The following is a 27,722-nucleotide window of genomic DNA, read 5'->3' as shown; positions in this document are numbered from 1 at the left end:
CTAATTCACGGTGAGCTCTATCTCGTGAGTTCGAGCATTCCGCAAAGCTGGGACGCTTTGCCATCTCTTTTTTAAGAGACTTGCATATAATTATCACGTGTAAAATTTTACTGCTATAATAGTGCAAAATCGACCATTTTAGTTGGTTAATTTAAAAATGTTTAAAAATAATAATAATTTAATAATAATAAAATAATAATAATAAAAATAATAATAATAAATAATAATAATAATTTGGTAATTTATTGTCACGTGATTGAAAATTACCACTATTGTAGTTGAAAATTTTTTAACAACGTTGTTTAATTTGAAAATGTGTAAAATTTTAACACTATAATAGTGTCAAATCGGATAAATTAATTATTTAATTGCGATCTGTGTAAAATTTCTCACTATAATAGTCATAAAATATTTTCAACAATATTTTGTAATTTAAAACTGTTGAAAAATTCTAAAAATTACCACTATTATAGTATGATTATAGTTTTTCACATTATTATAGTGTGAGAAAATACATAACTTTATGGAACTTTGTGTCACATGATCAAAAACTAACACTATTATAGTTTGGTCATAATATTTTACACTATTATAGTATGAAGCCTTGTGTATTTCAACCAAATTTGTTGAATTTTTAAACAAAAATTGTGTAAAAATGGTTGAATTTCCATTTAAGACATATACTTCAGTCGAGATGCTTTTCATTGGGCAAAAGTCATAACATGAAATACTTATATGCATAATAAGTATATTGTGAAGATCCAAGCATCAGATGTAATTATCTCGCATTAGGGAGGATGCCAAGTACAGGAAAAAACATTACAAATGTCCAAAAAGGCAAAAAAACTAAAATAAACGAAATGAAATGAAAATTCAATAATTTTTGAGTTTACACACAAAAATTCAACAATTTTTAAATTCAACAACTTCAAATTCAACAACTTGAATTTCAACATCATTAAATTAAATTTTTTTTTTTGCAAATTTAACACTATAATAGTGGTGTGAAAGATTACACACTATAATAGTGTTAATTTTTTTTACTGTGTATCCTTTGCGATAGAGTCTGAGCCGAAAATTCTGAAAAGATTCCTATGTTCTCTGGACCTCTAGAGTGACAACATTCCGTTGATGAAGTCCGTGCCTCTCTGAACTCATCATAATTAATTGTTTAATATAATATCCCAAGACTTTCTAGAACATTAAAAATTTAGCCTCCGTTATTGCGCTAATGCTTTATAAATTTGTTGCTCTATAAATGCACAAAACACGAATCAAAACATTTTTAATCTTCCAGATTAATTTGAATTTAATATTGTTGGTTGACACGTAAATTCTCTTTTTCGCAATGCTCTTCAATTTCCTACTACGCATTGTTTTTCTGATGTCAAAACACCCACATTTTGAGGCTATTTGGGGCCAAAGTACTTTCACGGTCAAACAGGAAGCCTCTTCCATATGTGTTTTCCGCTTCATTGGGCTTATAAGGCGCAAAAGATGACGGAAAAAAAAGTCACCACCCAAACCACCAAAGGTAAAATGGAAGGAAAAGGCATCTCAATGGAACTTGTTGTTTGTCATGAACCCGGAAGAATGTTGGGGGTGGGAGTATGATATAAAAAGCAAGAAAAATAGCAGATGGTGAATAAACTATTTATGATGGGAGGGTTGAAAATGATGCCAAAAAGGAACTTACCAATTTTGTTGGTCGACTTCCAGTTGATTTCTTCGTGTGGCTGCCGAAGAAAGTTATTTTGAATTAATATTAATAAATTGTATGGATAATTTGGGAATCGGAAGGAGAGTATTCTGTGATGGGGAGGACTGACTGATGCTTACCTATTCCTCATGAATGACTTGGGGAGGGATTTGCTGCGATAGTTGGCACGTGCTGGTGACAGCAGACTCTTGTCTTGCAGATCACCTCTCCCCGTGTCATCATCAACGGAATCGTTTCTGTTGGCTGGTGGTTCAATTTTCGCATTACTACACTTGTTGTCTGTCATCATTTGGCAATTCTGATTATTACTACAAGGTATTTTTATATATGTTTCTTTTGGTGTGTCTGACTTCTTCTGAAAATCATTTTTAACTTTCATTCCGGCACTGCTATTGCTACTTTCTATACATGAACTATACATATCAGATCGTCTGCTGCAAATCTCATCGTCGAGGCTATTGCTTTTCTCGCCAGGACATTTCACCTTGCGCGAGTGCTGTTGATGGCCACCCGTGCAACTGAAAGACATCAAATTCATGGGAGGTGTTTCACGAGGAGCGCCCAGGACAATGGGAACATGTTCATCAGTGCCATGCATGTCCCAGGAATTTGAAGTTATTAGGAAAAGAGATTATGAAGGGTATTTCTTTTACCAGGGAAGAATTGGGCGAGATGGTTCAGTCAAACGTTAATTTTACCCCCAAAAGCTATTATACTCAATATTATACCTCCAAACTCACAGAGAAGATATGAGAAAGTTTTCAATCTTTTTTTTTCTAAAGGTGAAATTTTCATTTCGACACAAAAAAAAATGTTACAACATTTTCACAACAAGTTTGCCTTCTTCACGTTCATTTCTCATTATATTTAACTCTCAAAATAACCATCAAAAAGTCCAATACTTTTCTTCTCTTTTTTCCAAGAAATAAATTCTCAAACAACTGCATTGATTGCGTTTTTCACCCAAAAAACATTCACTTCAAAAATTTGTTACATATCTCATTAAATTAATTCCCTATTCAGATATAGGTTCACAGAGAGAGAGAGAAAGAGAAATTTATTGAATTGAATCTAGCAAAATTGGTAAATAATCCCAGAGAATCAATTAACAAAGTGTTGAACAAATGTATTGCAGAGATTTGTACGGATTTACAGATGAAAATACAAAATTGTATCAACTCTATTACCCAATTGAAAATATCTGAAGTAATTTTGTTCATAATATATTGAACATCTTTTCTATTCATTTTTTATAGTATTACACCTTTAGCATATCAAAAGGAACTCTGAAAGTTTCCATATTAAAAGTTTTTCTTCAAACCATAATTCATAGAAAAGTTTTCCTATTCAAATTGAGATATATGCAATACAATCAGTTTTTTGGTATCACTATATATTTTTGCGCATTTTCTTTTGTGATTTAATAAGCTATAAGTAGTTTACATTTAAATTTAACCTTCTTTCTTGCACCAGGGGCAGGGGTGAATTTTTCTCTTTTTGAACGTGAAAATCTAATTGGGGTAGTATTAGCCATCAACTGAAATTTTTCATTGCGTGTAATTTGTACAAAAAATGTTTGTATGAGGCTGATAAATATTTCAATGAATAGTAGGGAAAGTATATACATATTTAGAACAAAGAGTGGTTCCATCAATATTCTTTTGAAGGTAAACTATAAGATACCACAATCTAATACCACACGTAGTTAATGCTGCCCCGTTCTCCCCTAAATATTACGGATATGGAAGAACAAGATCTTACGCCGTGGAAAAAATTGAAAAACTTGATAGTAAATTCTTTTGATTTAGATTAATTCTAGAATTTGAACAAAACAATTTAATTAAATTATTTAAAATCATTTTAGGGGAAGGTCGTCTGCCTTCAAACGAAAAATGGAGTTCCAAATTTAAGATTTTTTTCTGAAGAATCCACAAAATGGATTTTATTTTCTACTACACCAAAAAATTCTCTTGTTCATTCGGCGTATATGATTACCTCATTTAGCACTCGCAAGTCCTCAGTTTTTCCTTCTGAGGAGATTAAAATAGTGATGTCGATTTGTATAAGGTGGCTGGCATAGTCTGCCTTTAAACGCGAGGCAGCTACCTTTAAATGTTTTTTTTTCACTGAGAATATTGAATCAATAAAATTAAATGGGCTATAAATGATTAGGTTGAAGCCTAACGCACTCACTAAAATCATCACTGCGGTCAAAAGACATTAAACAATAAATTTTCTTCACATTTTTCTGAAGCACTGTTTTGCACATGAAAATTTGGAAGAAAAAGCCATTGAAGTTGACAATTGTCAACTTGAAACATCCCGGCCGGAGCAAGATAGCAGGTTATAAGTATTTGTATGACGTTCGTCAGAGAAAAGTTGGAGTTCGATTTCACATGTTTTGATGTATGGAAAGATAGGATTTAAAGGCACACGACATTAGCATTTAAAGGCTGCTTCAGGGTGATATTTGCAAATTTTTGCCACCCACAAAAATTGTGTCATCTGAACCAAAATGTATTAACAGAAATATTAAGCCTGATTAACCTTCTATGTGTCACAATGGAAGATTTATTTGTAAAATGATTTTTACTATGAAAAATCACATGATTTGTGGAACATAAAAATTACAGTTTAGAGCTCATTTTCATTTTTTTTTTATCTAGCATCTAGGAAATAGGAGCTAGGCTCTCCATTTTTTGATGATTTGTGAGGATGATGGATAGCTACCTAATAGTTAATAGAATATAATTTATGCTTTTGAGAACAACGAAAAAATCGCAACATTTGAAGGCTAGTGAATTTAAAGGCAGACGACTTTCCCCTACTGCTCGAACTGAAAGAGAGAGCGGTCATATAATCCACGTTTATTCAACTTGTGACACGGCTAGTGGCCAAACAGTAAGAGATATCGTCCTCCCGTCTTTGACGACCCCCCCATAAGTCAACATTATCTAGGACAGTATTTTTCTCCTTCCCCCACCCCTTCCTACCATTGCAAAACCATGTTTTTTGGTTTATTTCCAAAACGGCTCCTACGATTTCTTTTATTTTCGAATATATTTTAGAGGTAGTCAAGGCGAATATTTCGTCCTTGGACACCTGTGTTCGAAATTCATTTTAATATCGAATTTTCGAAGATCAAAGTTTAACCACTTTCGAAGATTTTGAAATTTCCAACGCGGTTGCATCGAATTTATTCAGTAGTGAATCGATAATACCTCGTTCTCGTGAGTTCGAGCACTCCGGAAAGCTGGGACGCTTTGCAATCTCTTTTTCAAATAAGCTCAAAGTTTTATATTAATGGTCTTTATGGTACTGCAATCGCAAAATTATATTGAAAAGCATCAGCCACTTACATTCATTCAACCCTTGTACAACGACGAAAAATACATAATGAACGTATTCAGAATCAGAAGCGTAGTAAATGATAAACATGTTTTTGTAAATCAATCCATTCTTTTAACGTTTTTGTTCGTTAAAGCTTGTTATCAAGGAAACATGCCAAGATATTACTTTTCTTCCGGTAAGGATTACAAAATTTAAACACGCATTATTATGAATCCTACCAAGATATTTGTTATAAAATGAGGGATTCGTGGTGCATTTGGTAAAATAGTTGAGCACTTTATGAAATACTCGTAAATCGTATAACCCACAAATAAGTTCGTAAAAGTTTGTACTTTTTCACAAATATTGATTGTAAACAAGATCATTTGACGAGCTTTTTTTGTACTTTTACAAACATTTGTTCGTAGGTGTTCGTAAACACACAAAAAATGTTGTCATAAAAAACAAAAAATGTTGTCATAAAAAACGAAAAATGCTCATAAAGCTACGAACAATGTTTGTGAAAAATTTCAAAGTCTTACGAATTTTTTTGTAGGTTTTACGATTTACGAGCATTTCGTAAGTTCCCAGTAAGAATTCATTTTAAGAACAATTTGAGGACAATTGGAGATTGACGAAAAATTAAACTGAAGTTCGTTTTAAATATATAACATTTTACTGCTCGAACTCAAAGAGAGAGCAGTTATATAATCGACTTTTTTTCAACTTGTCACTGTTCTGGAGCTTAAACGATAAGAGATATCGACTTCCAGTCTGCCATGACCCTCAATAAAAAAACAAAATCTCTCGACGTTTGTTTTTCCCCCTCCCCCCTCTATCATCCCCAAAAACCATGTTTTTTTGGTTTTCTCAAAATTTGCCCAAGCTTTTTCAATGATTTTCGGATATGTTTAAGTTTAAGAGGTAGCCAGGCGAACATTTCGCCCTAGCATACTTAGGACCTATGACCGGAAAATTCGCCATTTTGAATTATTTAAGGTCAAAGTCAACCACTTTGGAAGGCTAATTTTTCAACCGATTTGGTTAAATTTGGATTTTTTGGAAAAGTATTGAAATCCTAAACCCGGCTGTATCGGTCTTCATCGGTAATGAACCGGTTAAGTACCGATTTTTGAATAATTTTACATTCCCAATAATTAAAATTCCCTAAAAATAATGTTTTTGGTCTTTCTCAAAATTGGCCCAAGCTTTTTCAATGATTTTTGGATATGTTTTAGAGCTAGTCCAGGCGAACATTTCGCCCAAACATACGTATGACCGCAAAATTCGCCATTTTGAATTATTGAAGGCCAAAAGTCAACCACTTTTGATGGCTAATTTTTCAAACGATTTGGTTAAATTTGGATTTTTTGGAAAGGTATTGCAATTCTGAACCCAGCTGCATCGGTCTTCATCGATAATGAACCGGTTAAGTACCGATTTTTTGATTTTTAAATGAATTTGTGATTTATGACTCTAGTAGATCTGTGATACTAAAAGATTATGTAAATAAACTAATTCACGGTGAGCTCTATCTCGTGAGTCCGAGCATTCCGCAAAGCTAGGACGCTTTGCCATCTTTTTCTAAGATAAATATTTTTCAAAATTCACAAATCAAGAATAAATTTGTTCGAAATATAAAAAAAACCGTTGGATTGGATTAAATATAAAATATGTATAGCAACTGTTCAATATAGGGAAAGAACTTGTAGGATGTAAGCAGAGCATTTTACACTTTTTATTTCTTTTGAAATCTTAAATAAAAACCAGCTCTTACCAGACATAAAAACTTATTCTAAATGGCAAACTGTTTGTTCGTCTCTACAAGAACATAAATTCATAAATGAATTACTTGTATCTTATGTACAGGACTTTTAAAAAAAGGAACATTACTTAATTTGTCCCAGAGGTTTTGAGATAGCGATGAAATGATTGTGAAGAAGGCATTTTTGTTGCTATCCACGGAGGATTTGTCAGAGATTCGACCGGAAATTTGCACACCCATAGCCTCAAGAGACAGACAGAGAACAGAGAGACAGCAACAAAGAAACATTTTTCCTACCTTTCGCTGGAGTCTTGTTCACTGCGACTCATGGATGATGGTGTCTGGGAGTGGTAGGGTGGTAGGGAAGAATCCCTTTTAGGGGTCACTTTGGTCTTTGGCCCGTAATCCATAATTGGGGATCGATTGCGTCTCCATGGCTGATATACCAGTTCATGGTCGTACAGGCGACTTCCATATGAGCTGCTCTGCTGCCCACGCTGAGTCTGGTTCTGCTGATTGTATTTCGATTCCGCAAAGATGCGCTCATTGTTTGAATTGACAAAATGGAGATTGGTGAGATTGGAGCAGGTTTCATCGAAGGATGTGACTTTGGGATCAAAGTCAAAACTTCCACCGTAAGATTTACCATCCATGTCTAAGGATCGTGTGTTGGCATCTTGCTTGAGTTTCTGTTGGTTACTCGGCTTATCTTTTCCGCGGGATTGGGGTACATTTTGGCCTTGATGATGCATCAGGGCAACTGGATGGGGAGTTGGAGGAGGGTACTTGGAGGTTCTTGCTGGTCTAGCCATAGCAGATGTTCTAGCTGCCATTGGCACTCGACTTGGTGATCTTACGGACAACTGTAGAGATCTCGAGCGGCGAATCCGAGATTCCGTACTCTGACGGTTCGGCTGTCGTCGATAGATATCCGTAGACGCTCCAATATCCTCAACACTCGAGCTTGAACTCCGACTAGACACATACACATCATCCTCCTCGTAATTCTTGGCTGCTCTTAGACTATTTGCCAAGTATGTGGCCTCATAACTCCTGGCCAATTGTTGAGGAGTCCTTATCATAATTGTCGACCTATCCTCACCAGGAGGTGCCATCGATCGACTCTCAACAGTATTTGACCTATGTAGTCTCGTACCACTAACATTTGTGGGAAATGCCGAACGACTTCTAGCATTCCTGCTCACCTGGTAGTCTGACACATTAATCGAAACAGGTGGGTAATTCTGCTGATAGGGTTGCAGGGTGGGAGTTTCATTATCCTCCTCATCATTTGAGAAATCTATAGGGGAGAATATGATATTAATTTTCAGTTTATTTTGGGATATTGTGTCTCACAGAAAATTAATGAACTTCTCAAAAAGCTCACTCAAGCTTCTTAAATTAATCCTATGAAGTTAGTTTGCATTTGAGAGAGTCTTGTGGTAAAATCGGGTAATTGCACAAAAGATCATTTTACGTAAACTAAGGCGAGCTTTCACTAAATATTCTACAATCTCATTCAAACATGTAGAATATACTGAAAAGCTTTGTATTGCGTTGAATCAGATTTTTGTGGCTTATGCAAATACAAAGTTTTAGGAGGATTTAATCTTATAAACAAGAATACATAGAGGTATTGCCTTCAAGCACTTGACCCTGAAATTAAAATAAGGGATGAGTTCAGTGGACTTAGGTACTGGAAATCTTAAATTAAATTGTAGCAAGGATTAGCAAAATTGATTAATTTTCCTATTTTGTTCAAAAGAATAAATAGAAGTTTGTAAAAATTGAAAAATGACGGTTAGAAGGAATTTAGTAATCCCTTCAAATCTGAAATAAATCTTTGAGCCTCAAATCTTTTAATCGACCTGTTGATTCCGTACTCTGCGCTAAAGATTTCTAAAATTAAAGTGTAAAACTTCTATAAGTTTTTGAGTTATAATGGTGTCTACACACTAGAAGCAATTTTCGTCAAAAATTGCCTTTTTTAAAAAATTCTGACGTTTCTGCCTACAGGAATAGGGGAATTTTCTTTAAAAAGGCATTTTTTAAAGAAATTGCTCCTAGTAGAGGCCATAATACAACAAACAACTTAGCTGAAATAGAACTGAGCGATATTTTGGAAATCGAGGCTTTGCTGGCACAGATCCGAGTTAAAAAAAATCTGAGCTTAAAGGGTTACGTGGGCGAAAATGGACAAAAAACAGCATATCTTTCTCAAATTTTTTTCAACATAATAAAAAATTTATTTAATTCAAGCTCTTAGGCATATAGGGGAAGGTTTTGCACCTTCGTAACGTTCGCAGGTTCGTAAATGTTGATTTTTTTTTCCAAGTTACTAAATAAATATCATACAAAAGTACCATTTTTAACGTATTTTACACCATGTATCGTCTTGAATAATAAGTTGTGACCAAGTAAACATAAAATCCTTCATTTAAGGACTAGATTCACTCACTCAGTAGATAACAGGAAATATTTAGTTTTTGGATTTCATATGAATCAATTCTAAGAAATCTTGTCCACCGAAAAGTAATGTTTTTATCAAAAAAAAAAAAAATAAAAAAGAATGTCAAAAATGAGACTTTAATTTTTTGCGAAATTTTTAGAAAATACAGTTTAAATGTTGTACTTATATACGTCTAAGAGCTTTAATTAAAAAAATATATATTAAGCTGAAAAAAATTAGAGAAAATATTATTTTTTTTTAGTTTTCTTGACCCCTTTAGGGTGATTTGATGAACTTTCAATGAAATCTAAACCTTAGAAACTTACAAAAAGAAATCTTGAAATTGCAATTAAGAATATTGCGAATTCTAAATGCATTTCAATGATCTTTTCTATTCCAAATTAAAAAAAAAATGAAATAATTTTAACTAAAAAATGTTCTAAAAATATTTTTCCAACATATTTTAAAAATTAATTAAGCTCTTAACACTCTTAACCATCTATCAGGTTCAGGTAAGACCGTCTCAAGACGGTCTTCACAAAAATCACATTTACTGCGATTTTAATTTTTTTATTTATTTAAAAGTGCTATAGTGTCCTCGGTAATAGTCATACTAACATATTTTGAAAGTTTGAACTCATTTTGACTCTTCATTTAGTTGCTATCCCCAATTTTGTGTGACAGGTCAGAGAAAAAGCAACAAAAAATATTTGTGCAAAAAAACTCATTTCCAATTTCAAGAAATATACCGATTTAAAATTATCTTTCTAAAATAAATTTATTTTTTACTGATAGATATGTCATTCTACTTTGTATATTTAATTTAAAAACATTGAAAAAAACTAAAAATGTGAATTTTAGAAGCAAAAAGAGTTTCAAAAAATTTTTATATTTTCTCACCTAGCGCCTAAACTAAAAGAGATAATGAAGAATGGATGGTTTTTTCAACTTTATTGGATCATAATTATCCTAGAAAACATCAGAACTTTTTTTCTTATATTAAAGAAAACACTGTTAGAGGGTTAAGCAAATAAAAGTGTAGTCTTTAACCTACACTGAGAAAAAAACAGGGGTGCGATTAACTTTTTTTCCTCATAATTTTGACACTTTTTAGGTGTAAAAATATATCAACATTTTTTAATGTTAATTTTACACCTTTTTACGGTTAAAATTAACATGAAAAAGGGTAACTTTAACCCCTAATACGCCTAAAAAGGGTAATATTTACACCGATTTAGGATCAATAATGCAAGGTAAAACTAACATTTCTGGAATGTTATTTTAACTTTTTCGGATTTCTCTCAGTGTATATTTTTTGAAATTAAAAATTAAAAATTTAAAATTTTTTTTCGGAGATCTCTTTGGAAATGACTTACTTTCCGTTAGTCACGATTACTCAGCGTAGATTCGTCAGAAATAAAAGAAAATCAAATATTTCCTGCTACACTGAGAAAAAAAGAGGGTGCGATTAACTTTTTTTCCTCAGAACTTTAACACTTTTTAGGTGTAAAAATATATCAACATTTTTTAATGTTAACTTTACACCTTTTTAAGGGTAAAATTAACTTGAAAAATGGTAACTTTAACATCTAATACACTTAAAAAGGGTAATATTTACACCGATTTCGGATCAATATTGCAGGGTAAAATTAACATTTCCGGAATGTTATTTTAACTTTTTCGGATTTCTCTCAATGTAGGAGATGAGATAAATTCATACTTGGACGATAGGATTTAAAAAATATTGAATATAAAGAAATGTTTATATAAGAATTACCATTTTCGGCATTTTTACATCACGTTTCATCCTGTTAAATAAAAGTTATGATAGTACGTCCAAGTAAGTATTTAATTCATCTTCTGAATTCTTATGAATCTGAGTAATCGTAACTAGCGCAAATTTTTTTCAAAAAAGTTCTTTGAAAATCAGGTCCCAAAGACTAAATCTTAAACATTTTTTAATAAAAATTTCAAAAATATTGATTAATGCTTATAGTTTTATGTGCATAAAGCTTAATTAAATATTTTTTTATTAAGTTGTTAAAAAAATATTTTAAGAAAAATACGCTGTTTTTAGTCTCTGTGACTCACGTAACCCCTTAAGTTTTTTATATATTTTTTTAAGGTAATAAGCAACATAACCTCAGAATAATAAAAAAAATGGGTAACTTTTTTTAATTTTTGGCAGGTTTTTCAGTTTTTTTATCAAGTTTTAACAATTCATGATTTTGTCTTGTAACTAATAATAAATTTAATAATGACTTTGTGCTGAATTCGCTCAAATTCATTGTTTAAATATCATAAAAATTTTGTTACACATAAAATCTGCAAGAACTCTCTTATCTTTTCCTTCATATTTTTTTTATAGGTTTCATGTGCTAAACTTTTAATTATAATCTATAATACGGCAATTTGCTTTTATTAACTCAAGACCTAAAGCGATATTTAACTTCCAGAATTCTTTTACTTCCACTTTTGCTCAAATAACAAATTTCTTGAAATAGAATTTTTAGTTCTAAAGACCACGATTAAGGGTAATAAACTACTAAAATAATCCTGTAGGGGGAGGTGGGGCTACTTTGACCTGTGGAACTACATTGATATACGAATTTTTCGCATATTAGGGTAAATGTTCTAATTCAAAATCATTTCCAAACGCTTTAATGTTGATTGAAGATTCAACAAATTAAGTTCATTTTTTTTCTGAAGAGAATTACATAAAATTGCTCCTTGACTCTTGTAGAATGTTACTGTTTAGTGAAAATTCTTTAGATATAATTTGAAAACTTCTTAAATACAAGAAAAATACGCGAATGTAAAATGCTTCTATTGGAAACATATTAATCCAAATGGAGACAAGGGAAAGTTTCTAATTGGAGACAAACAGTGTAAGTGAAACTGCGACGAAAGGCTTCCACAAAACTTTGTTGAGTTGCTCTTGAGCGCAGGATTTTTCTTATTATTGTTTTTTCTCCTTTCGTATCTAAAACATTAAGAAAATCTGTCCAAAAATCATATTTCCGAGGTTTCCTTCCGAGACACTTCAGAAAAAATCTTTTTCTTCACGAAATAGATAATTATTTCATTTGAAAACTTCACGTACCGTTAACAATAAAATTATCCAGAAAAACTAAAATTAGCCAGAAATATGACATTAAGCAAAACGAATAAATAACAGTCACCTTATTGTGTTTTTCATTGGAAAACATGGTCGATCGACGAAAAATGCGATGGTAAAAAGGTACATTTTTAATTTTTCTGAGAAAATAATAAATTAAAATTTGTGAGTATGAATAGATTTTCGCTCTATTTGGAGCAAAATTAACTAAATAATGAGACTGTGGTATAGGAAATATATAAATATAATAATTTAGTACAGTATTTATCTTGAAAACAGTGACGTTTCCATTTGGAGTAGCTAAAAATTTCCATTTGGAGCACTTACAATTGTAATTTTATTTAATTCCACAATTGTTTTATGGAGCTTAATTACATTATATTAAAGCCTAGTTTCATTTACAAATATGCGAAAACATCGTTTATTAATGAAGCACCTTAGCTCAAAGTAGCACCACCACTCCCTACTTCCTGGAAAAAATCTACAATCGTAAACTCAGTAATTCAAAGAACAAACTTGTTCCTTTTGAAACCTTTAGAAAAATAAGCACATAATAAAATAAGCTCGTTAGAAATATTTCTTGGACTCACCAGATCTCGTGCCACTGTCGTACGAATTGAGCCTCTTGTTAATTGACGAGGAAGTCGTAAGACTCCTGTATCCTCGCATTGTGGCAAAAGTTGAGCCACCACCCCTGTTGACCCTCATACTGCTCACAGCCGCTGATTTCTTCTTGTCCCCTCCGATAGCCTGAGTACCCATCTTCGGAGGAAGCCCTGCTTTAGCTCCATACGACGGCTTCAGAAACTTATTTTGAGTGGCATTGGCCTGCGGCACATCCGGCTGAACTTTGAAGCTATTTGTTCGGCCAGTTAGATAATTGGGAGAGATGCCCGTAAGGGAGGCAAAAGCACTATTCCTGTTTTTTGGCGGGACATTTTGCAGCACCGTGAGATGATTGCCCTTAGGAGCTTCATAGTCAAATTCGAAGCTCTTTGAGTAGCTGTCCTTGTAGTCAGATTTGAGTTTCGCTGTGTCACATTCGAAACTTCGGGAAAAAACCATTCTTTTGCCACCCTGGGAATCCTTGGTATCTGGTGGGAAGGGTGCCTTTACAGCTGCAGAACTGGTATCCTGGAAGGCAGGCGGAGGGGAGATGATGTGAAGACCAGTGGTTGGGGACATTGGTCTCTCTCCATGAACCGGTGCCTGAAGTGTATCCGTGGCCAGGGAGTGGTGATGGATATTCTGCAGGAGCAGTAGCTTTCGTGCCTCATTCCGTGCAATGAGTTCCTCGAGTTTCCTGTGATTGTCACTCTTGCGTGACCCCGCACGAGCAAATTGATGATCATCCGCCTCTGGGCGATGTTTCACCTGGCAATCAATGCGGAAGGAAAATTTCAATTTGTTTACCCTCAACAAACTTTCGTATGGTTAGAAATTTCTCATCCCCCAAAAATATTTTGCCAAAAACTTTACGGGAGCACATTCATCACTTTTTTTCCCCACACACACCAAAACCCTCCAATAAAGGTTACAGAGCTTTTTGAATACTTATGGGAATATTCTTAGTCTATATGTCCTTTTTCTTTTCCAGCTGAGATTTTCCTAGTGAAAGAACTCACAGCAAGGGCGAGATATTAGGGTGAAAATGTGTACACCACTTCCACACTTCCACTGAGAAAAAAAGAGGGTGCTATTAACTTTTTTTCCTCAGAACTTTAACACTTTTTAGGTGTAAAAATATATCAACATTTTTTAATATTAATTTTACACCTTTTTAAGGATAAAATTAACATAAAAAAGGGTAACTTTAACCCCCAATACGCCTAAAAAGGGTAATATTTACACCGATTATGGATCAATACTGCAGGGTAAAATTAACATTTCCGGAATGTTATTTTAACTTTATCGGATTTTTCTCAGTGTCTACAATTTGTATGAAAGACCCCTTCGCACCTCCAGCATTTCGAAAGACTCCCAAAAATTCTGCAATACTTCTAGCACTTCTTGCACTCCCATGCACTTCTCATACTTAGGAATCAATAATTTATTTAATAATTATGAGAAATTTAATTAGGAAAACGATATTACACTAGTGGAGCTACTTTTGGAACAGAAAGTCTCTAAAAAAAATGTATTTTTGTTTCTAATTTAATGAAACAACATGGTTCTGGAGAATTTTTCGTTTCAACTTCTTAAATTTTGGCAGTGTCTTTTGTTCGACGCATGATTTTGTGTTGTCGCCGGACGTTTTTTATTAAAATAAAAAAATAAGCGCATTGAATCTAATGAATTAATCACAGTGCTTATTTGATGGCAGTGGAGTAGCCCAAATAATATCCCTGGAATTCCATAAAATTTGCATCAACAATCAACACTGCCTATTTTTTTCAAAACCTTTTCCGTTGTTGCTGTATTAGATCATTTCTCAACAACATCTGTCACAAATCGATCCAGAAATGTTGTTTATCGCAAAATATCAGGAGGGAAATCGCTACCACTGCATGGTATCTTGTACTAAATAAGTGTACAAATCCTTGTTGCCACTGAAGAAGGTCCATATTCAGAACCGAAAGCTCTGGGCAAGATTGAAGAACTGTTTTTCTTTGTCAAGTGACTTCAAATCCACTGGCCATCACCGGAGAGTCCTCTATCAATACATTTCACGCCAGTTATTCATCCGATTATAGTATCTTGTACTTTTGATTTTACTCTTTCTTGGGAGCCGAGTTAGATTTACTTCTAGGAAGAAATTGTTGGTCTAATTCTAGTTGCATACCGTCGTTGCGGGTGACTTTGCACTCTGCTGTCCGTAAGACTTTCATAAATTCTAGCACTTATTGATAGTCTTCGCCGATCCGGTCTACCATGTCAAAGTATATAGGGATATGTTAAGTACCAAGTAAGGTACAATGATCCTCAAAAGGATTCTTGTGCTCTCAGTAACAGTCAATGAAATGCTAATATAGGTATTTCGTCAAAAAACGGCTCCGTGAAAAAGTTATCTGAAGGTGCAATTTTAAAATCGATTTCAGAGTAGTAAATTGCCCAAATCTATTCTAAATTTATCTGGCTAGAATAATCCACTTCGATTTTGTTGATTATTTTTATTAAAATATTTTTTTTCCCTATTATCTTTCTAAGAACGCATGATTTATGTTATAAAATTGCATGTAATGGTCTTTCTAAAGCTTTATTATAAAAGTATTTGGCTAAAAATTATCCAATTTTTTGATAATTTAAGATAAAGTGACCGAGATCTACAAGATGGTGTGGTCGCCATCTTGGTTTGACGTTTCTGTCCGCCATTCTGAATAACTGTCAAAACCTAAAACTGGTCCGATTGAGCTGAAATTTTAGTATGTTCTAGCTGATGTCAAAACCTTTTCAGAACATATATAACATCCGACCTAGGTCAAGCGATTGCCTGGATACAGGAGCTCCAAGTTCAAAATTTTGACATTTTCATGAATACAGAACTACGGAGAGCTTCTTTTATCGAAATCATCACAAAAAAGACAGTACTATCGTTAGGCGATGAGATCTAAATAACAAACAAAAAGAAAAGTAATGTTTTTCTTTATAACAGCATATTATTTGAAGATCTGAACAACTGTTTTTGCAAAAATGAAAAAATAAAAAAAAATAATAAATGCACTTTTCATTTTTTTTTTTTAATTATGTAAGAGTAAATAAATATATAAAATAAAAGCCTCAACCATTTTTAATGGTTACTGAGGCATTTCATTTAGATTTTAAAATTAAGGATTAGTAAATAAAGATCGCCAAAATATGATGATTTCAAAATTTTAAAATTTGAGACTCTGTATCTAGGTAAATACTTGACGTAGACTGGGACATAGATACGTTCTGAAAAGGTCTTGACATCAGCTACAACATATTAAAATTTCAACTCAATCGGACCAGTTTTAGGTTTTGACAGTTATTCAAAATGGCGGACAGAAACGTCAAATCAAGATGGCGATCATGTCATCTTGTAGATCTCGTGCATATTACCCTTAGATGTAAAGATCTTCATTGTCGTTTATTATCAGAAATTGTTGATTTTTTAGTATTTATTAAAAAGTGCAAAGTCACCCGCACCTTATCCCAAGTGCAAGCCTTTTTTCTTGATTTTTTTAAACATAGTAAAATTTTATAAAATTAATGCTAGTGGCACAAAATCCATTCATTAACAACTGAATACAAATAATTTTACTCAAAAACCCCCCTCCCTTGACTTTAACTATCCACTTTTAGAGAGCAAAGTTGAAAAATAGCGAAAAAACGTGCAAAGTCACCCGCAAGGACGGTACGACTATACCAATACTAATTTGCCTATCGTTCATCAATCAAAGATCACAGACCTGTCTTTCGATACAAGGCTCCAGCTAATCGTTCTAACCTTGATATTGCAACACTTAACCGGTCCATCAGATTGACATAAGGTTTTTCCCAGTTGGGTATCAATCAACCTATCCCTTAAAGAACTCTTTTTCGCAATTTTAAGTTCGGAATAGTATGTATCGCAACCACAAAAATCAAAAAATGGGATTTCTCAATTTTTATATCATCAATACGAGCATTAATTTAGTATCTACTGTCTCATCAAAATCGACAACCCAGCCAATTCCTATTTCAATATTGGCTTCTAAAAACGGGGACCATAAGGGAACCAATCCCGGTCTGCCAGTTTAACCTGGACTGGCCACAGGTCAGGGTGTACTTCGAACCTGTCCTAGAGGCCGATAATCCCAAGACAATCTCTGCTTTCATGCTTCCCTACAGTATCAGAAGGTTTCAAGCCCATTGTCCAGCGTGGCAGTAGTCTTACTACAATATCTGTTTAGGTTTCCCAGTCATTTCATTAACATTGTATCTCATTGTAAAATATCAACAAACTTTCTTTCAAATTATACTGCCACTTGAATTAAAAATCTGAGCTGAAAGTAGCGTATAGTCTGCAAAATGCGAAGTTAGCCAAAGAAGACTTTATTTTCCGGCACTTCCACTTTCAAAGACTTCCAAATACTTCATTTTCAGCTGTACACTACTTCCGACCCTAATATCTCCCCCTTGACTCACAGCTTTTGCCTTCAAGTAGATTGGAAGTCCTACATGAAATTTCTATTGAAAATTTGTTAAGAGATATTATTGTATAAGACATTTAGGAGCATCTATCTTAATTATACTCTTAGAAATATTACAGCACAAAGATACGGTTTTCTAAATAATTTCAAAGCTTGTGGTAACATCAATTTTGCTGAAAATTAATTTTCGTACATTGAAAATGCTAGGATATGAATCACGCCCCTCTTAAAAGCTTTCAAAGCTCGCCAAGGCTTCTTTTTCTGCTATTTTCGATAGAGAAAAAGACGCATTTATGAGAAAAATAGCTTATGAAATAGTTGAATGTGTATTATTCATACATTTTCCAATTCACTTAATTTTATAGTTGTTATTGTGATACCATTTTCTATATGGATCTCATCATATTTCATTCAAGTTCTAAGTTTTTTCTCTTTTGAAGGGAATGCGGAAAATGTTGCAAAAGAATTCTGTTAGAGTTTATTCAAGTTCCATCATATAAATTCTTGCCCATTTTATGACAAACATTCTTTCTCCCTAAAAACTATATATTTCCAAGTAAATATTGAACTTGCTGTAGTTTAATTTCCTAAGGATTATGCCAGGGTTGGGTCAATATTTACACAAATCTTGCAAGTTTTTTTTACCAGATTATACAGTTAAATAAACATTTGTTAATTTGAAAGAATGTTGACTCAACTTCTTGTGGAATATCTTCTATTGTCAACCCATGCTTCTTAAGCAAGAACTCAGAGCTTTCAGAGCTTTTATATAGCTTTTTTATCAACCTATGTTCATAGTACTAAAAGGAAATCTTTTTTTTTTGCTTGAAAAGAATTTATTGATATTTTTTTTTCTGAAAGGTCACTAAATGTTTTATTGAAGGGATATTTGATGAAAGGTGATACGAAGAATTTTATTTATCTATTCTGACAAACATTGCTTCAGCAAAAGATTAAGTAAATAGAGAGAAAAAAAGCTCTAGTATTTACAATTTCAGTAAAATTCACAGGAAAAAGAATCAATGAAAAGGTATTTTATCGTTTAATTGAGTACAAAGTTTATTTTTTGTTAACAAAAAATTTAATTGAAAGATAGTCATTTATCAAACATGAGTTCGGTAAATTTCATCATTACCATATTTCAGTATGAATTTCCTGTAAATTTTCTGTATGATAAATGAGTGGCAAACTTTATCAAAGATAAATTGCTCTTGTAACATTTTTCTCGAGTTAATAGACATTTTAAGAAGGTATTCCCTCATGAATAAATTGTGTTGCAAAAAAAATTGGAGAAAAGGTAATGTTCTATAGAGGAAAATGAAAATCGATCAGGTTTATTGTTTCATTCACAACTCTCTGAAAGAGTTCACTTTTTACAGATTTGAATGGGTCATCGAAAAAAGGTTTTTAGGGAAACTTGCACAGAAAAAAAAATATTTTGCAAAAATGTTCGTAAATGTTTGTGAATTCCTATGGGGGAGTTACGAAATGCTCGTGAATCGTATAACCCACAAACAAGTTCATAAAAGTTTGTACTTTTTTCACAAACATTGTTCGTAACATGATCATTTGACGAACATTTTTTGTAATTTTACAAACATTTGTTCGTAAATGTTCGTAAACACACAAAAAATGTTCGTAAAATTTTGTCATTTGTTCGTAAATGTTCGTAAAATGTTTAACAGGAAAATAAACATTTACGAACAAATGACAAAATTTTACGAACATTTACGAACAAATGTTTGTAAAAGTACAAAAAATGCTCGTCAAGTGATCATGTTACGAACAATGTTTCTGAAAAAATACAAACTTTTACGAACTTGTTTGTGGGTTATACGATTCACGAGAATCTCGTAACTCCCCCATAGAAATTCACAAACATTTACGAACATTTTTACAAAATATTTTTTTTCTGTGTGGAGTAAACTGTGGCAAGCCCAAAAGTTGAAAATTTGATATCTTCCAAGTCAAAATAGACCGAAATTTCAAATTTTTACCACAGATAGTTTTTATAAACCTCTTTAAATTAGCAATTATCCTGTAATAATCAGAAATACAAGATTTTACAAATATTTCAAATTTAGGTAACAATTTAATTCCAACTCGCTTTTTCTACCTCTTACAGACAAGCAAAGAAATCACATTTGTTTCTAAAAGACAGAGAGAAATGCTCTTTAACATAGTTGTGAAGGATTAAATATTCTATTAAAGTACCCTTCTTACATGTATTTAATTTAATAGATTTAATATTTTTCAAGTTACAAATTTTTACACAAAGTTCTTAATTTGATAATTAAATGTTTGTAGGGCATATTGACTGGAACATCCTTTCATTTACGAAAGCTTTTAATAAAGAGAATCAAAATGCTATAAATTATTTCATGTCTAACAATATTTGCTCCAGAATTTTTGATAACTTCCACAAAATTTAATTTTAGAACAGTATTCAGCATAGTTGCAGAACATTAAATTTTCATTAAGAATGTGTTGATTAGAAATGTCTGAGATTTTCTGGGAGCTCTCGAAAAAAATCAATTTTGCCACATAGGGGAGGTGAGGCTATTTTGAGCTTCTGGGACTACATTGATATACGATTTTTCCTATATTTCTAAAGGAGGATACTTCTGTCTACCTAAATTACATTACGTTAAAGCCCAATTTTTTTTAGATACGTGCGAAAAAATTGTATAACTATGTAGATGTAGCCCAATAGCTCATTTTGCCCCAACTCCCCCTAATGCTCTAAGATTCCTTATTTAGCAGGAGTGCTAATTATTCTTCTAAATCAAATCAGATTAATTAGAAAATCCCTAAATGAAATCATTTATCTTTGTTACTTCCTGGGATATTATCGTGGAAATGATCCATCAGGAAGTTCTTTGGGAAAATATGGGCACTATAGAGCTCCTATACAAAGAAAAATCCCAAGAATTAAAGACAACGATGTTCAATATTGCAAATCAACAATTGTCAGCTGGAAAAACCAAAGAGAAAAACTCAAGAACCATGCAGATGATGAAAGATATTCCAAAACATTAAAAATATTGCGATGTAGGGTAAATTGGGGTAATTCGGAATCATGTTTATTTTGAAATTTTGAGATTTTCTCACAGTTTCAGATGGTTAAAAAGAAAAAGAAAACCATGAAGGAGTACAAGACTATACATTCGAGAGTACTTCTGCATTGTTTTTTCCTTTCGCCATCTAAAACTATTAGGACATCAAACTGTTCCAAATTAGAGATGATTCCAAATTATTCCATCTTACAATTAAAAAAAGCTCTCTCGATTTACTGCTCGCTCGAACTCCGTAAAAATAACAGTATATGGGAAACTGGCATAGGCGTACCGTGGCGGGGGCGAAAGGGGCGATCGCCCCGGGCGCTGTAAAAATAAGGGGCGTCGTAACTGTGTTATCACACTTGCACATTAAAATTTTAATATGATTTACATTAATTGTCGCTGCTGAGAGTCCAAATGTGTAATTTGTGTGTTTGAATCACTTTATATTCAAAATTTGATCTATTTGTTGATAAAAAGGTAGACTTGGCCCGCAAAATTTGATATAAACTGATTTATAGCATTAATGCGAAAAATAATGCGATTTTCTCTTTAATTTTTTAATGTGAAAAATATTTATGCTTTAGGTAAATTTAAACTTATTTTTGCAGGCCAAGTCCACTTCTTTATCAATAAATAGAAAAACCTCAAATATTAAGTGACTCAAAGACACAAACAACATATTTGGACGCTCACAAGCAACAATTAATGTGAATCACATTAAAATTTTAATGTACAAGTGTGATAACGCCGTAAGGCAACCAAAAAAAATTAAGGGCCTAAAAAATTAAAGCGTTCTAAAATGAAGACGCTTTAAAAATAAACACTTAGAAAATTAGAGCTCCTAGGCACCAAGAAATTAGAAAGCAAAAAACTGACGCAAAAAATGAAGGGGCATTTAAAAATTATGACATTTAAATTTAGAGCGCCCAAAAAATTAGGGGCGCCAACAAATGAAATTGGTTGCTATTTAGAATTTTGAGACCTTCGAAAACTATGCTAAACCTCTAGTCTGAAGACGGTCATACGATGTGCGTAATTCCCCTTGAGAATAAGGAAAATTCTATGAACAAAAACTACAGTCCGCAAAGATCCGCGAATAATTTCGCGAAAGTCCGTGATTGTTTCAAAGATCCGCAAAGAATTCCTCGAGTACATTAGTATAATATTTACACTAACATTTCGACTAAGGTTTGGCTCATAAATTTCGCGCCTATTAACAATAAATGCTCTGCTAAAGCCAACCCAAAATATTCGAGACGTAATGCCTAACTTCTAGACCAGCGTCTCTGATGGTACCCTTATGGCTCCGGCACACATTTTAGATCAGAAAAATTTCATAAAATCGAAATTCACATCCCTTTCTTTATTAAAAGTTTAGTATATGTCTATTCTACTCTTATACCGTCTTCTTTTTCTTTTGAACATCACACCAAATTAAATTTTGTTCAGTCCAATTTGAGGTCGAAAGTGTAGGATAGACATATGCAAATCTTTTGAGAAAGAAAGGGACGCGAATTTTGATTTCATTAAATTTTACCGATTTAAAAGGTGTGTCGGAGCGGAGGCATTATGGATTTTTTTAATTGGTTTATTCAATTAGCTTTTTAGTTTATTTTTAAGAAAAATAAAAAAAAAAAACAGAAAATTTTTGAACAGTCTTTTTTGCTTCAAATTGCAATTATCTCGGAAACTAATATACCGATTAAAGATTTTTTAAATTTGGTCTACACCGAAATAGCTCTACAACATAAGCCTAAAATATAAGAAATCGGTAAGGTAGATTTCGAGATATTTTGCAAAATATTCAAAAAAATCGAAAATTATTGAAAATTTAGCTGTCCATTTTCGGCAACAGGAATAGTTCAAATATATGTCCTGTGAAGATATTCTGTCGAAAGACGAACATTTAATATATAGGTAAATGATGAGTTGTAAAAATTTCAGTAGATGTTTCATGTGGAAGGGGTAAGGGGCGCTCGCCAAGATATTCGCTTCGGGTGCCAAAATCTCTTGGTACGCCACTGGAAACTGGGGCAGTAAACTTGGGGTAGTTATAAACACTGCATGTTTTAATTAAATATTAGACTTCAGAGGACGATACCTGAATTCGCAAATATTTTATGAATCCCTGTCCATCGGAGAAATAGATGATATAAATCCAAGTTGTAAAAATCAAAATCGCCTAAAACAGATTTCGAAAAATTCTAAATTTATCAGTTTATGATATGATTAACAATTAACACTAAACTTCCAAGATCCAGTCAAATTGACCGGTTTAAAAATAATACATATTTAAACGGTACAATGTCACTATCAAACTTTATGAATTTCTTGAAATATGCATGTAATATATTTTTGAGTGTTTAAATTTTACTTTTTTTGCTCTTTTCCAAAATAAATTTGTTAAGTATCCTACCGTACCGCGGTTTGTCATTTGACCGTAAAACGACCAAAAATTGTTGGTAGGTATAGTGTTATTAATTTTGTGATTTTTTGAAATCTGTTTTAGGTAAGAACATAAGATTTTTGCAAGCTGTCCAGTATCCATAAGTGTATAACTTCCATAAGTGAAGACTTTACCCTACACCATGTATACTACTGCCCCAGTTTTCGCTGTATAATAACGATGTTACTCTGTTTGTTCGTCTGTATTATCAGTGCTACCGGCCAAACGATTTGAGATGAGGTCTGGGACCTTCGGAGGACCACTCATAAGTCTACTTCTGCATCAGTAACATGACCTTCATTTTTCCTTCATTTTTGACCTTCATTTTTAAATATCGTTAACAATTAACTATTAGGTTTAAACTGAGCTAGGTTTTTCAAGAAAATCTGTCCTTCCGGTGAGCGTCGGAATTTGTTGATCAAATCCTATGAATCAAACACACAATTTCACCAGAGCTTTCGACACTTATCGTGTCTTCCTCAGTGGTTCTTGGTTGGTCTTTTCTTTAGGATTTTTGTTACTAATTCCTCTACTTTCTTATGCATCAGTTTTGAATTTCTTTTTTTACACAGCGAACGGTCTGGTACAGTCTTAATCCTAAAGAATCCTAAAATCCTAAAGAAAAGACCAACCAAGAACCACTGAGAAAGACACTATAAGTGTCGAAAGCTCTGGTGAAAATGTGTGTTTGATACATAGGATTTGATCAATAAATCCGACGCTCACCGGAAGGACAGATTGTTCTGAAAAACCTAGCTCAGTTACACCACCGTCGGCTATCCCTTTATACAATAATTAGGTCTAAATGTTCTATAAACATTTGATATTCACTAAATAATTTATTTGAAATAAAAATTACAAAACTTTGAAAATAAAAAGTGAATGTAATACGAGGAAATTACATCCTTTTCTTCTTCGCTCTAGACACTTTATTTATTTACATTGCATTTAATGTATTCCTGAATAAACATTACTACCTGAAAGTCTTACAATGTTTAAAAGTTCAGAGAAATTTGATTCCCTCCATTGCTCAAGAATTAATTAACTGACATTGAAATGCAGCAATATCCAATGAAGACAGTGGGGCTATTTTCCTTCTCAAAGTTACTTTAAAATCCTCCTTATAAAACCATAAGCCCCAGAGTGATATAATGAAGAAAACTAAGTGGTACATTTTGTAATTAAATCACCATCAACTCATGAACTTGCATTTTTGCGAACTTTCCTCAAGAATCATAAAGTTCCGAATTAATTTATTATAGAGAACTTTCACATTTGCATGATTAAAGGTCAGATTACAAATTTATTCAACTGTTATGTTTGTATTTTATTCTTTGTATATAAACAAATGAAAATGGAAGGAATAACTCATGTTTTTAATAGGATCCATTATATTTTTCTACTTCTAGTGCAAATTAATTTGACCTTAATGCTCTTCTTCATATTTTATCATCGTTCCCTTTGGTATATTTCTATTTCTATGGTTCACTAATTAAACCATAAAAATTTCAAATTAGACTTTTATTAATTAATTTTGTGCAAAAAGTAAGATTCTTGGGAAGTAATGGGAATATTTCTATATCTAACATGACCGGAAAAGAAACTTTTACATCTAGGGCGTAATCTTTTGGTGGTGGGGAAAGGTCTCAAAACTTTTCCCATAATGGTACAAATGTATAAGTAATTTCTGATGTCGTTTTCTAGGCTCAAAATCTCGAATATTTTTGGGGAGGGGGGATGATTCAAAGGTTGTCATGGTTAATGATAATTGAAATATGCAACTGACCTGTACCCAACCGGATCTGTTGAGGAATATGTCGTTCTGTTGCGTCGTGGTCTCCCCAAAGAGGTATGTTGAAGTCTTGGTCGGATTGTGGTAGTGCATGTCTTTCACTCTGTCCACATTGTGCGTGGTTGAGTCCACAAAAGGCTTCCCTTTGCCCTCTGGTGTCTTTGGCAGGGGTAAATCGCAAAAATCGATTTCGCTGCCGTTAGCAACGTCCGGATTTATGAGCAGGTGTCCACTGAAAAGTCCCAGAGAGAGAACATTTTATAATGCAATTGTGTTAAATGATTAAATCTCACCCCACCCAGGTATCCCCCCCCATCAACATTGTGCCATTCTTCATCGCACGACATGCCAAGTAGCTCTCTTTTTACATCACCCCCGCTAATGTATACGGCGACGCTATCAAAAAGACATAATCAAAATTTAAATGTAATCGCGTCTTAATTGACTCTGGGGAGTTCCCCAAAATTTCTCCGACACCCACACAATAAGTACTCAGAGGGGTGCTGAGATGTTGGGATGCTGGAAGGTGTACAGATTCTCCTCTTAACTACCCAATCCTTCTGCTTCACTCATCAATTTCACACGCAATCATCAATGGGAAAGGTTGGGAGTTATTAAAACGATAGGGAAACAATTTCCTAGATAAAAGAGACATTACGGGTTTTGCTGAAATTGGTATGAAAATGAAGGGAAACATAAAAAACAGATTGGTTTCCTTGATAAAAAATACATAAGCTGTTCTTAAGTATATCCGAGACATTTTTTAATATATCAACGTGGAAGCATTTCAAAAGATCTATAAATTTTGACGACGGAAGGTATTTAGCACATGTCTGTACTAAAAAGTACTAACATTTGTTTTGGCACTATACTATTGAGCAATAAAAAACTTATTTTATTTGAAAAAAATTCAAATTTGATTTGTATACTCAATTTAGAATTTTAAAAGAGTGAAATCGTTTTGTAAATTTTAACAGAGAGAAAACAAATAGTGTTTCATAGAAAACTACAGTAGACTCTCTCAAATTCGGGCATTTGGGACCAAAATGTCACCCGAATTAAAGAGAAATTCGGGCGACAAACTTTTTGAAATACAACGATTTTAAATTCATCTGCATACATATATTGAGTTTACGTACTCAAATATATTGTAAATATCATGAAAATCCTTTAATAATGCAAAATCACATCAAAACGAAGTCAAACCAAGGTAAATTTAAGCATATTTGCTTCATTTGATAATCATAATCAAACTTGAAAAATGGCAACATACTTTTTTCAAATTTAACTGCTGTCCGAATTAAAAAGTAGCCCGATCTTAAAAGAGCCGAATTAGCGAGAGTCTACTGTTCTTAGATAGGGGGAGGTGGGGCTACATGGAAAACGCTATTTTTTGGTATATTTCTAAATGAAGTTGGACCTAGCTATAATTTAATTTAAATCCTTATTCAATGAATCAGATATGTTGAACTTTGGAGATTGCAAGAAGTCAGCGCGGTTTTTATGATTTTGAGATTTTTGTGTAACTTTGGAAAATAATTTAATAAATTTCCAAGTTATATAGGGTAAGTGTGCCAAATTTCGGCATAGTTGCATGCAAGCGCCAAAGTCTCAAGTTTGAAATGTAATATTTTAAATACAAATTGATTTTTTTTTATTCTTTCTTCTGAAAGAGTGTTGCTTGGAACCTTGTAAAGAGTTTACCGTCTTTATTTACTTTAAAATCATTCTTAATACATTTTAAAATGAATAAAAATATAGACATAGCTTTGGTGCCCTATTTCGGCCACCTTCATTCTCATAGTTCCTTGCCCTTCAGGAATTCTTCCAATATCTTTTTCACGTCATCTCGTTTGTGGAAGCTACATTTTTTGTTATTTTTTTGCTTTGTATAATCTCTAGAGTACGTAAAATCTAAAAGTTCATGGAAATTCGAGGAACAAAAAAGGTGGCCGAAATTGCAAGCTGGCCGGAATTTGGCACACTTACCGTAAGTCATCAAATTGCCATGCTTGACATATTTTTCAAAATTTTTCTTTTTCTTTTAATGGATTTATTATTGTTAGTCGATTCCTGTTCTTTGTCATTGTTATCCCAGAAGAATTTTCCAATGATTTGGAATTACACCGGACCAACTGTGTTGTAGAAGAAACATAAATTTAAAACTACAGTATAGCCTCGCTATAGGCCATATTTGGTTCCAGATTTGACACTTGAGTCGCGCTGTCCATGTCATTTTTTTAAATTATCAACGACTTTTAGTATTGAAATTGCTCGATGGCTTCCACTTTCTTTGCGATTGTGATACTTGTCCTCGCTATCTTCATTATGGATCACAATTATCACAACTACTCAATAAAGTTTGCCAAAAATATTAAAATAATTATGACAACATTCCATGTCGCGTACTAAAAAACATAACCTAACTTAAAATCAGTGTTTTGAAATCAACGGTCGATAAATTGTGGACTATAGAGCGATGGCCTATAGCGGGGTTCTACTGTATGACAGTTTGATGTTATCTCCTGAAAAAATACTAAGATTAAGTCAAAGATAAATTAATATGGTTGTCAACAGTTTATAAGACTTCTCAATATAGGTAAGTCAGGATAAGTACCAGTTTCACTGAAAATATCTAATCTATAATCTTAAACGTCCTAAGTTTAATTCATCCTGGAGCTGGGAAAATACTAAGACGGCGATGGCCGCAATGAAATATGGCTGGTAAATTTTCATAAATAAATACGAATTATGAAAATTTTGCTTTGGAGACGAGCGCCTTGAGATCGAACTCGAACATCTTCCTGAAGTGGCAGAGGATCGTCAAGCGTGGGCTGCTAAACTGAATGTCATGTGTCCGCGACGCCAATAGGGATAGGGGAAAGTACTCTCCCTTCGAACGTTCATGCTTTCGAATAATGTGAATTTTCTTTGATTTTCCTAAGAG

At 33.1% G+C, this 27,722-nt stretch overlaps 1 protein-coding gene across 3 annotated transcripts in view; it reads right to left on the bottom strand.

Moving 5' to 3' along the window:
* LOC129804298 (uncharacterized) overlaps positions 1-27,722 on the bottom strand; it is a 79,162-nt gene that overhangs the window by 22,602 nt on the left and 28,838 nt on the right. For all 3 annotated transcript variants that reach the window (XM_055851459.1, XM_055851458.1, XM_055851460.1), the window contains 5 exons: positions 24,770-25,007; positions 12,973-13,756; positions 7,113-8,115; positions 1,840-2,238; positions 1,697-1,736 (listed from right to left, as the gene is read on the bottom strand). In XM_055851459.1, the coding sequence (XP_055707434.1) occupies positions 1,697-1,736; positions 1,840-2,238; positions 7,113-8,115; positions 12,973-13,756; positions 24,770-25,007 (2,464 nt within the window). The remainder of the gene's footprint in view (positions 1-1,696; positions 1,737-1,839; positions 2,239-7,112; positions 8,116-12,972; positions 13,757-24,769; positions 25,008-27,722) is intronic.

Source organism: Phlebotomus papatasi, chromosome 2, assembly GCF_024763615.1.
Source record: "Phlebotomus papatasi isolate M1 chromosome 2, Ppap_2.1, whole genome shotgun sequence".
Classification (NCBI taxonomy): domain Eukaryota; kingdom Metazoa; phylum Arthropoda; class Insecta; order Diptera; family Psychodidae; genus Phlebotomus; species Phlebotomus papatasi.
The sequence above is the reverse complement of the archived record's forward strand: the minus strand, read 5'-3'. Positions and strand labels throughout refer to the sequence as shown.